The 12,613-nt window shown below is 45.7% G+C and overlaps 1 protein-coding gene across 1 annotated transcript in view; it reads right to left on the reverse strand.

Annotated features, from left to right (window-relative positions):
- Positions 1-12,613, reverse strand: part of LOC139402157 (voltage-dependent P/Q-type calcium channel subunit alpha-1A-like) — a gene marked incomplete at its 3' end in the record, with an annotated part of 113,904 nt that overhangs the window by 49,198 nt on the left and 52,093 nt on the right. Inside the window, exons 21-25 of the mRNA XM_071146243.1 lie at positions 11,760-12,064; positions 11,448-11,586; positions 9,940-10,069; positions 7,786-7,845; positions 7,491-7,597 (exon numbers count right to left, since the gene is read on the reverse strand). Of these exons, the coding sequence (XP_071002344.1) occupies positions 7,491-7,597; positions 7,786-7,845; positions 9,940-10,069; positions 11,448-11,586; positions 11,760-12,064 (741 nt within the window). The remainder of the gene's footprint in view (positions 1-7,490; positions 7,598-7,785; positions 7,846-9,939; positions 10,070-11,447; positions 11,587-11,759; positions 12,065-12,613) is intronic.

A 12,613-nucleotide genomic window follows, 5' to 3' on the forward strand; every position in this document is an offset into this window, starting at 1 on the left:
AGAGAGAGACAGTGAGACAGACAGAGACAGAACTTTACTTTACTTTGCGAAGCTCCTGTAGAAATCACCAAGGCAACGACAGCGAGAAAGGGTCAGTGACAGCAACAGAGAGAAAGAACAAAAGATGGAGGGATAGGGAGAAAGAGAGGAAGAAAGACAGAGACACACTTACAGAGATAGAAAACACAGCTAGAGACAGGAAAGGGGGAAGGGGTTTGGAGAAGGAGAAAACACCCATATGAGAGACAGACAGAGAAAATAGGAGAGGAAAGCAAGATGGAGTGCTTTTGGATAGATATAAACCCCAACCCCCTCCCCAACACTCTGACTCCTCCCACCAACTCTGGTTGCTATGACAACAACTGTGATATCGAAGATGGAATGTTTACATACCTGTTCACAAAAAAATGACACTTACTTATTTCCTTTGATTACCTTAATATTATTGGTAATAGTGCAGATCCATTTCTTTTGATTACATATTACTACTAATAGTGGAGACCTTTCTTTTTTCTTATTACATAGAAAGCCTTACTGAGACTATCTAAACATTACTCAATTCTAACAATTGTAACTAGGTTCTGTTACAAAAGGTGGTGCAGTCTTAAACCTGCCACATGCATTATTCCCTATTTACCTGCTATTTACATTACTTACTACATTATTAGTAGTACTACTATTAATAAATACAGTGCTACTTACTACTATGAATATTACTAGCACTATATATACTATTATCATGACTTCTACTCACTTACTACCTACACTATTATATTATACCTAGGCTGCAGTCCAAACTCAAAGTAGACAGCCCTCGGCCGTAAACCCTCTGCCCTTGAATGACGTTTTACATCCAAGTTTACCTTAAATGTCACTTGCCCAAGCGAGGGAGAGTGAAGTTTAACTTAAAAACAACCAACCTAAAGCTATTAATGTACCTAGTAAGCTAACGTATCCAGCAAGCACTCCTGTCAGGTAGCTAGCTACAGTTACCTATAACTGGCTAGCTAGTTTTATAGTTTGATCATTTATTCCAATAAATTACAGAATTCTCCAAAATATATTTATGAATCTATCTATGTTTTTTTTAACTCCCTTTTCTCCCCATTTTCGTGGTTTCCAATTGGTAGTTACAGTCTTGTCCCATCGCTGAAACCCCCGTACGGACTCTGGAGGTCTGAAGGTCGAGAGCCGTGCGTCCTCCGAAACACAAACCAGCCAAGCCGCACTGCTTCTTGACACAATGCCTGCTTAACCCGGAAGCCAGCCGCACCGATGTGTCAGAGGAAACACCGTACACCTGGCGACCGTGTCAGTGTGCATTGTGCCTGGCCCGCCACAGAAGTCGCTAGTGTGCGATGGGACAAGAACATCCCTGCCGGCCAAACCCTCCCCTAACCCGGACAACGCTGGGACAATTGTGCGCTGCCCCATGGGTCTCCAGGTCACAGCCGGCTGCGACAGAGGCTGGACTCAAACCAGGATGCAGTGCCTTAGACCACTGCGCCACTCGGGAGGCGAGCTATCTACGTTTTATAGGCTCCTCACTACGAGACTAAGCCAATTTGCCAACGATAAAATCCTAATTTTGTCTGACCACCAGAGTTTGACTACAGTTTGCATTGAATTGTGGGTCATATCAACCCCACAAGTGATCAAAGTTCTTCACTCGCTCCTCCGAGCTAAAGCGAGGGCTGAGGGGGCAAAGTTTGGGAGTTGGACCTCCGCTTAAGATGGCAATCAAACTGCATCCGGTTTCGACGGGGATTCTCCAGAGGGAAAGTGGCGAGGGCTGAGGGGGAGTGTTTGGACTGTAGCCCTACTCTCCTGTTGGATCCTCAAAGCCATTCATTGATGGTTAGAGGAATCGGTTCGGCCCTCTACTTATCTATCTCACCCAGTATTCATTCAACAGCAATACTTATCGATCCTACTCAGCAATTTATTTAGTCAAATAACTAAACACAATATTCCACTAAGTTCTCTCTAAATAGGTGGAGAAGTCAGGTGGAAAGTCCCTGAAGCCTTTCTTCACAGTAACGGCTGTATTCATTTAACAGTAAAACTGATCTTATCTCCTAATAACCATCAATTAGCCAGGTCTTAACTGAGACAAACATCTCATTAGATCTACTGTTATCTAATGGGCCCCGCAAGGCATGGGCGTACTGTGATACTGTACAACACAGGGCAGTTTAGGCGTGGGATCTAACAAATGTATTTTGGGGTAGTTTTCTGCTCATTGAGAGAGAACAGTAAATATTGTAGACACCGTAGAACAGTGGACACCGGTCATCTACATACGGTAACCATAAAAACAGACACGCGCACGATACATCTTCACACACATGCATACACACACAGGCGTAAGTACGCACGCATACAAACACACACACACACACAGATTCAAATGCATAGTCAAAGTGGCTCGTAAACATGCAGTTCTCGATCATTGTGACAGTCCAGTGTCATTCAATGACGGTGCCAGAAGCGGATTTGTTGAGTCAAAAACCTTAACGCGACAGTCTTGTCTCCCCCTATGTGAGACTCAACAAATCAAGGCTCCACAGAAACAAGTGGAGCCCCATCCCTGAGCATGAGGGTAGCCCTGAGCAAATGGAGGAAGTGGACAAGAGGAGGAGTAAAGGAGAAGAGGAAGGGAGCGGGCTGGGAAAGGTGGAGAGGAGGAGGGTTGAAAGGTTGGGGGAGAGGAGAACAGGCCACCAAGGAGGTAAGGAAGGCAGAGAGGAGAAAAGGAGGAGTAAGGAGAAATATCACAGGAACAAGGAAAGGTGGCGGGAGGAAAGAGAGAAGTAAGGAGGGAGAAAGGAGGGAGGGAAGCATCCTCTTGGAGGGGAGGGAGGGGGACGTCATGCTGGAGAGGGTGCAGTAGGCCAGTGGAGTGATTTTAAACTCGCAGAGAGAGTCAACAAACCTATCAGTCTCCATAGAAACAGCCACATTGAGGACCACCAACTATAGGCAGTTCAAACTACTGTCATACACTACAAACATACACATCATACATAACAATATACAGTGGCTTGCGAAAGTATTCACCCCCTTTGGCATTTTTCCTATTTTTGTTGCCTTACAACCTGGAATTAAAATTGATTTTAGGGGGGTTTGTATCATTTGATTTACACAACATGCCTACCACTTTGAAGATGCAACATTTTCATCGTGAAACAAACAAGAAATAAGACAAAAAAAATCAGAAAACTTGAGCATGCATAACTATTCACCCCCCCAAAGTCAATACTTTGTAGAGCCACCTTTTGCAGCAATTACAGCTGCAAGTCTCTTGGGGTATGTCTCTATAGGCTTGGCACATCTAGCCACTGGGATTTTTGCCCATTCTTCAAGGCAAACTGCTCCAGCTCCTTCAAGTTGGATGGGTTCCGCTGGTGTACAGCAGTCTTTAAGTCATACCACAGCTTCTCAACTGGATTGAGGTCTGGGCTTTCACTAGGCCATTCCAAGACATTTAAATGCTTCCCCTTAAACCACTTGTGTTGCTTTATCAGTATGCTTAGGGTCAGTGTCCTGCTGGAAGGTGAACCTCCGTCCCAGTCTCAAATCTCTGGAAGACTGAAACAGGTTTCCCTCAAGAATTTCTCTGTATTTACCACCATCTATCATTCCTTCAATTCTGACCAGTTTCCCAGTCCCTGCCAATGAAAAACATCCCCACAGCATGATGCTGCCACCACCATGCTTCACGGTGGGGATGGTGTTCTCGGGGTGATGAGCGGTGTTTTCCTTGATGGCCAAAAAGCTCAATTTTTGTCTCATCTGACCAGAATGCCTTCTTCCATATGTTTGGGGAGTCTCCCACATGCCTTTTGGCGAACACCAAACGTGTTTGCTTATTTTTTTCTTTAAGCAATGTTTTTTTTTCTGGCCACTCTTCCGTAAATCCCAGCTCTGTGGAGTGTACGGCTTAAAGTGGTCCTATGGACAGATACTCCAATCTCCGCTGTGGAGCTTTTACAGCTCCTTCAGGGTTATCTTTGATCTCTTTGTTGCCTCTCTGATTAATGCCCTCCTTGCCTGGTCCGTGAGTTTTGGTGGGTGGCCCTCTCTTGGCAGGTTTGTTGTGGTGCCATATTCTTTCTATTTTTTAATAATGGATTTAATGGTGTTAAAAGTTTCTGTTTTTTTATAACCCAACCCTGATCTGTACCTCTCCACAACTTTGGCCCTGACCTGTTTGGAGAGCTCCTTAGTCTTCATGGAGCCACTTGCTTGGTGGTGCCCCTTGCTTAGTGGTGTTGCAGACCCTGGAGCCTTTCAGAACAGGTGTATATATTCTGAGATCATGTGACAGATCAAGTGACACTTAGATTGCACACAGGTGGACTTTATTTAACTAATTATGTGACTTCTGAAGGTAATTGGTTGCACCAGATCTTATTTAGGGGCTTCATAGCAGAGGGTGAATACATATGCATGCACCACTTTTCCGATTTTGTTTTTGTTTAATTTTTTTGAAACAAGTAATTTTTTGAATTTCACTTGACCAATTTGGACTATTTTGTGTATGTCCATTACATGAACTCCAAATAAAAATCAATTTAAATTACAGGGTGTAATGCAACAAAATAGGAAAAACACCAAGGTGATGAATACTTTTGCAAGGCACTGGATATGTACTGATCAATGCTGTGCATATATACACCCTTGTATGTACACCTTCCTCAGTCCTTGTGGTCTCCTAGCATTGTACTTGTCACACTCTTTCAATGCACATGTACAATTACTGCATGTTACATCATCAATCAAGTTACCATAGCAACCTTGTTATTGTCACATTCATGCTACATGAACAATCTAGTAACCATAGCAACCTGCAGCTGTCCAGAAACACAAAAGGTCACCTTGGTAGCACCATAGAGATCCAATTAAATTACTAGAGGGGCCATGTCATAAATCCTCAAAGGTCCAGAATGGGGTGAAAATGGAAGCAATATTGGACAGGGAGAACTTCAAACCAGTCTAATTGGAATGACTGGCAGTAGATTCCTGATTTTACTTATGCGGGAAAATAAAAGTAAGGCATGTGATATATCAGAAATTGTGTAATATAATTATTGTCAACCTAAAATATGTATTTATATTTTCTATTAAGGCATCTTAACTTTTACTCAAGTATGACAATTGGTAACTTTTTCCACGTCTGTAAATAGCCTCTAAAATATATGTAAACAGACCATTAATGTCTCAATTTGTGTTTTCTTGGAATGCTGTGAGTGCGATTATATGATACAATCAGTACTTGTTGCATTTACAACTTGTCTAAGTCCTATCATCAGCTGATTTCAGCCAGTGTATGGCTGTGGGTTGACTGCATTGTTTGAAAGGAATGTTGGCATATTGGCAGTTCATTTGAATAATTATTGGAATCATTCCTCTAAAACTGTCTGGCTAGCTAGCTAACAAACACAGTGCAGATAAATTCTTTGAATTCATTATTTTACACAATATCTTATCACAGCACTGTCAAACCACGGTTGACCTGCTTGACCAATGCCCTGACCAAAATGGCTGACCTTTATCCCATCATAAGAAGGTTCATGACCATTCTAGTATTCTAATTCCTAATTCTATGTGTAGCACAGATCAAAACATTGGTCACATTCTGCATCATAGAATGTTAGTGACATCTCAATCCGACATTGCCGTGAAGACACAAGGACACGTTCAGCTTCTTCCTCTTGTTACATCATCAACACTGTCAGCACCTCATCGTAACACATCCCAGCCAGGTTTGTGTGATGTCATCATGTAATCCATGTGAGTACCAGTGCAGGCATGCCATTGGAGCTGAGGAGGATGTACACACACACTCTCTTTCATTCTTTCTTTCTCTCTCTCCTTCCTCCACCTTCCGCTTCTCGTCTCCATTCTCTCGCTCATTCATACTCAGGCACATATATCCATATACAACTGTCGATATGCGGACAATATCTCAAGATAAAAAATCATTCCACCCTCAGTGACCTGCCCCAAACATTCACCCCTCTCCTCCCTCCTTCCCTTTCTCGGCTCCCCCAGGCTCCCCCAGGCCGTGCAGAGGATAATAAATAGTAAAATACCTGCTCTTCTGGTGGATGAGTGGAGTGATTACCGGTAACCATTAACGGGTGTGTAAAGGTGTGTGTGTGAGGTGTGTGAGGTGTGCGTGTGTGAGGTGTGTGATGTAGCGGGAGGACAGGGCAAGGTGTGTGCCTCGCAGCTCTGAACCAGAACGACCTGGGCACTAGAGGGTTACCGGGTGCCTGGGGAACCCTCAGCCTCACACAGCGTAAGGGGACAGGGGCGCTCTCAGGAGGTTTGGGGGTGGGGGTGGGTGGGAGAGGATGATTGGGTGCAGTTGAAGGCTGGGAGATGTGGAGAAAGTTGGGGGAGGGATTAGGTGGTCGGGTGATTGGGTAGGGGTGCATTTAGTGGGGTTTGGGGGAGTTGGGAGGTTTTTGGGGGAAGGCAGGTTGGAGGGGGATGCACCAGTGAGCTAAGTTGGGGAGGGAGGTGGGAGGCAGGGGTTAGATGCAAGTAGTTGGGTGGGAGGGCAGCTGAGGGCTAGGTTTAGGAAGGTGGTGGTGGGGTGTTGGAGTGAGTCGTGTAAGGTAAACTGGAGGAATCATTAGTAAGATGGCCGGCTGACTTGTGGCTGGTTGAGAGGAGTGTAAAGAGTGAAATGTGAAGATGTGATGAAATAATGAATGAAAGACATGGAAAAGGCAGATGTAGACTAGAGAGTTGAGTCTCATATTGAGAGAGTGGATGAGACACAAAGACACAGAGATGGAGAGGCCGCTTAGGACGGAGAGAGAGATGGGTAGAGAGAGAGAGAGAAAGAGGTCAGGCCCGTGCTGTGTGACTAGTCAGAGAAATAATCAACAAACAATCAACAAAAAAAATGACAAGAAAGAGAGACACACAGACAGTGTTAGGCCAGGAAACAGAGCAACAGGCACAGAGGAAACGAGAGATGGAGGGATGAGAAAGAGAGAGAACATAGAAATACAGGACAGCGAGACACACAGACAGTGTTAGGCCAGGAAACAGAGCAACAGGCACAGAGGAAACGAGAGATGGAGGGATGAGAAAGAGAGAGAACATAGAAATACAGGACAGCGAGACACACAGACAGTGTTAGGCCAGGAAACAGAGCAACAGGCACAGAGGAAACGAGAGATGGAGGGATGAGAAAGAGAGAGAACATAGAAATACAGGACAGCGAGACACACAGAAAGTGTTAGGCCAGGAAACAGAGCAACAGGCACAGAGGAAACGAGAGATGGAGGGATGAGAAAGAGAGAGAACATAGAAATACAGGAAAGAGAGACTACATATAAAGTGTTGAGGCAGTAAGGGCCAGACAATGCATCAGGCAAAGGAGTGAAAGGCAGTGAAAGACAGGGTGATGAAAAGAGGAGTGTGGGTCAAGAGGGGGGAGACAGAGCTGAGGGGGGGGGGACACTTACGTGAAGGCGAAGGCCACCAGAGCACCACTAACCACTATAAAGTCCAGGATGTTCCACAGGTCCCTGAAGTATGAACCCTGATGTAAGAACAGGCCTAGCACCACCATCTGGGGACAGAGGAAAGGAGAGGTGTTAGTACACACACACACACACACACACACACACACACACACACACACACACACACACACACACACACACACACACACACACACACACACACAATAGGGCACTCATGAACGCAAGCATACACGTATACAGACGCTAAAACAGACATTAACACTCTGTATACTACCTTGATCAACATCTCAAACGTGAAGACACCCGTGAAGACATAGTCAAAGTATTTCAGCACCTGAGAATGACAGAGTAGAGGTACCAAGATAGGTCACATACCTGTACACTGTACATACACATTATTGAAATAGACAGGTCACATACCTGTACACTATACATACACATTATATTGATAGATAGGTCACATACCTGTACACTGTACAGTGGTGGCCAAAAGTTTTGAGAATGACACAAATATAAATTTTCACAAAGTCTGCTGCTTCAGTGTCTTTAGATATTTTTGTCAGATGTTACTATGGAATACTGAAGTATAATTACAAGCATATCATAAGTGTCAAAGGCTTTTATTGCCAATTACAAGAAGTTGATGCAAAGAGTCAATATTTGCAGTGTTGACCCTTCTTTTTCAAGACCTCTGTATTCTGCCCTGGCATGCTGTCAATCAACTTCTGAGCCACATGATGGCAGCCCATTCTTGCATAATCAATGCTTGGAGTTTGTCAGAATTTGTGGGTTTTTGGTTGTCCATCCACCTCTTGAGGATTGACCACAAGTTCTCAATGGGATTAAGGTCTGGGGAGTTTCCTGGCCATGGACCCAAAATATAGTTTTTTTGTTCCCCGAGCCACTTAGTTTTCACTTTTGCCTTATGGCAAGGTGCTCCATCATGTTGGAAAAGGCATTGTTCATCACCAAACTGTTCCTGGATGGTTGGGAGAAGTTGCTCTCGGAGGATGTGTTGGTACCATTCTTTATTCATGGCTGTGTTCTTAGACAAAATTGTGAGTGAGCCCACTCCCTTGGCTGAGAAGCAAACCCACACATGAATGGTCTCAGGATGCTTTACTGTTGGCATGGCACAGGACTGATGGTAGCGCTCACCTTGTCTTCTCCAGACAAGCTTTTTTCCGGATACCCCAAACAATCGTAAAGGGGATTCATCAGAGAAAATGACTTTACCCCAGTCCCCAGCAGTCCAATCCCTGTCCCTTTTGCAGAATATCAGTCTGTCCCGGATGTTTTACCTGGAGAGAAGTGGCTTCTTTGCTGCCCTTCTTGACACCAGGCCATCCTCCAAAACTCTTCACCTCACTATGCGAGCAGATGCACTCACACCTGCCTGCTGCCATTCCAGAGCAAGCTCTGTACTGGTGGTGCCCCGATCCCGCAGCTGAATCAACTTTAGGAGACTGTCCTGACGCTTGCCAGACTTTTTTGGGTGCCCTGAAGCCTTCTTCACAACAATTGAACCGCTCTCCTTGAAGTTCTTGATGATCTGATAAATGGTTGATTTAGGTGAACTCTTACTGGTAGCAATATCCTTGCCTGTGAAGCCCTTTTTGTACAAAGCAATGATGACGGCATGTGTTTCCTTGCAGGTAACCATGGTTGACAGAGGAAGAACAATGATTCCAAGCACCACCCTCCTTTTGAAGATTCCAGTCTGTTATTCAAACTCAATCAGCATGACAGAGTGATCTCCAGCCTTGTGTTAACGAGAGAATCACTGACATGATGTCAGCTGGTCCTTTTGTGGCAGGGCTGAAATGCAGTGGAAATGTTTTTTGGGGAATCAGTTCATTTAGAGAGAGAGACAGCGAGAGAGAGACAGAGAGAGACAGACAGAGAGAGAGACAGAGAGAGAGAGAGACAGAGACAGACAGAGAGAGACAGACAGAGAGAGACAGAGAGAGAGAGAGTGGATGTGAGAGAGACAGAGAGAGACAGACAGAGAGAGGCAGAGAGAGACAGAGACAGACAGAGAGAGAGACAGAGACAGACAGAGAGAGACAGAGAGAGACAGAGAGAGACAGAGAAAGACAGAGACAGAGAGAGACAGAGACAGAGACAGTGAGAAAGATATATAGAGAGACAGAGACAGAGACAGAGAGAAAGATATATAGAGAGACAGAGACAGAGACAGAGAGAAAGATATATAGAGAGACAGAGAAACAGTGAAAGAGTGAGCGAGGCAGGCGTAGAGGTGTCTCACGTTACAAAGACAGACAGACAAGTGCAGAGGTGTTGTCTCATGTTGTTGAGAGGCAATTCAGAGAAATATACACACACAACACGAGTGGAAAGACCAACAGAGACAGCTGGATAGAAAGAAAAGCACGGGAGAGAAACAGAAAGATGTGTGTTGTCTCACTTGGTTGCTTGGTGACTCAGGCCAGACAGGGTCCTCTGCAGCCAGGGCGATGCTGCTCATTGCGATCACAGACAGGATACTGAACTCAAAGTACTTCCTGGTCAGGATGTAGTGGCAGCACCTACGGAACCTGCAACACACACACACAATACAACGCACCCACAAAGTGATGCATGCTGTTTCAATAGTCTGTGTAGCTAGCTTGTTACTCTGTCTTATTTTTCCAGGAATCATGGGGCTCCTTGCATGTTCCAACATTTGACCAAATGGACTACGCATCTGGGAACTTTGTCTGTGCTCCGTTCTGTGTGGTTAAGATTGGACTGGTACTCCCCTCTTCCGTTTCCTGAATGGAACATTACTTCTCTCTCTATCACACATACACCATATGACCAAAAGTAGGTGGACTTCTACTCGAACATCTCATTCCAAAATCATGGGCATTAATAAGGAGTTGGTGTCCCCCTTTGCTGCTATAACAGCCTCCACTCTTCTGGGAAGGCTTCCCACTAGATGTTAGAACATTGCTGCGGGGACTTGCTTCCATTCAGCCACAAGAGCATTAGTGAGGTCGGGTACTGATGTTGGGCGATTAGGCCTGGCTTGCAGTCGGCGTTCCAATTCATCCCAAAGGTGTTCGATGGGGTTGAGGTCAGGGCTCTGTGCAGGCCAGTTAAGTTCTTCCATACCGATCTCAACAAACCATTTCTGTATGGACAACACTTTGTGCACAGGGGCATTGTCATGATGAAACAGGAAAGGGCCTTAACCAAACTGTTGCCACAAAGTTGGAAGCACAGAATTGTCTAGAATGTATGCTGTAGCGTTAAGATATTCCTTCACAGCCTCTCGAGTGGTGCAGCGGTCTAAGGCACTGCATCGCAGTGCTAGAGGCGTCACTACAGATCCGAGTTCGGTCCCGGGCTGTGTCGCAGCCGGCCACGACCGGAAGACCCATGAGGAGGCGCAGAATTGGCCCAGCGTTGTCCGGGTTAGGGGAGGGTTTGTCCGGGTTAGGGGAGGGTTTGTCCGGGTTAGGGGAGGCGTTGTCCGGGTTAGGGGAGGGTTTGTCCGGGTTAGGGGAGGGTTTGTCCGGGTTAGGGGAGGCGTTGTCCGGGTTAGGGGAGGGTTTGTCCGGGTTAGGGGAGGGTTTGTCCGGCTGGGATGTCCTTGATGAGCTTTACACCACTCCAGCCGACACTTGGCATTGCGCATGGTGATCTTAGGCTTGTTCGGCCATGGAAACACATTTCATGAAGCTCCTGAAGAACAGTTATTGTGCTGACGTTGCTTCCAGAGGCAGTTTGTAACTTGGTAGTGAGAGTTGCAACCGAGGACAGATGATTTTTATGCTCTACGTGCTTCAGCACTCGGCGGTGGATTTTATACACCTGTCAGCACCGAGTCTGAAATGGCTGAAATGGCTGCATCCACTCATTTGAAGGGGTGTCCACATACTTCTGTATATATAGTGTACAACACCCACGTACACACACACACACACTCACGGGTTGGTGGTGGACAGTATGAAACAGGAGCTGAACGGGGGCATTGGTTTGGGACCATCTTCATCGCCCCCTTCATCCTCCTCTTCCTCCTTCTTCTCCTCATCCTTCTTTTTCTGGTCTGTGTTAGCATTCTTGTTCACTGAGATGAAGAGAGGAAAAAAGGAGAGAGCGAGAGAGAGAGATGAAGAGAGAGAGAGAGTTGAAGAGAGTCAAGAGAGAATGTCAAAGTATTAGAATGATCCAAAATAGTACATTCACCACCCATACATAAACTCACACACACCCCGCCTTCCCCCACACACACACACCCACCTTGCAGGATGGCATTGGTGGAGGGATATGGATAGACAGGAGGCATCATATCCACGACCGTATGAGCCGGCTTGGCCATACTGGTCAGAATTAGACTGTCCATACTATGGTGGTGTGTGTCTGCTGTCACACTGCGGTTCAGGAGGTTATTCACAAGGTCAGGGTGGTCTGGGGGCAGCGGGTGGAGGGTGTGGTCGTGTAGTTTGCTGTTGTTGAGGAGGTTGTCTAGGTCTTCCCTGTACTGACTGTCCTGTCTGAGGATGGGCCGAGCGGTGGAGAGGTTGGGGCCACTGCAGTGGTGGTCTCTGACGGAGGGATGGGGGGTGGGAGGAGAGGGAGGGAGAGGGAAAGAGAGGAAGAGTGAGAGGGGGTAGAGTTTGGGGGAGGCAGGCGCAAGGACAGTGACATCTTGAAAAAACATAGTTACTATGCTGCTCATTTAATGACATACAGTACAGGACACTGGCTTCGACAAATCAATAGCAATCTGCACCACCGTTCAAAAGTTTGGGGTCACTTAGAAATGTCTTTTTCTTTTTAAATAAAAGCAACAAAAAAAAGTCCATTAAAATAACATCAAATTGATCAGAAATTGGCAGATTTTTAATGGAATAACTACATAGGCGTACAGACAATGGACAATGACTCAAAGCACAGCTCCAAACTATGCAATAACTATTTAGGGAAGAAGCAGTCAGCTGGTATTCTGTCTATAATGGAGTGGCCAGCACAGTCACCGGATCTCAACCCTATTGAGCTGTTGTTGGAGCAGCTTGACCGTATGGTACATAAGAAGTGCCCATCAAGCCAATCCAACTTGTGGGAGGTGCTTCAGGAAGCATGGGGTGAAATCT

The sequence above is a fragment of the Oncorhynchus clarkii genome, unplaced genomic scaffold, assembly GCF_045791955.1.
Source record: "Oncorhynchus clarkii lewisi isolate Uvic-CL-2024 unplaced genomic scaffold, UVic_Ocla_1.0 unplaced_contig_10648_pilon_pilon, whole genome shotgun sequence".
Classification (NCBI taxonomy): Eukaryota; Metazoa; Chordata; class Actinopteri; order Salmoniformes; family Salmonidae; genus Oncorhynchus; species Oncorhynchus clarkii.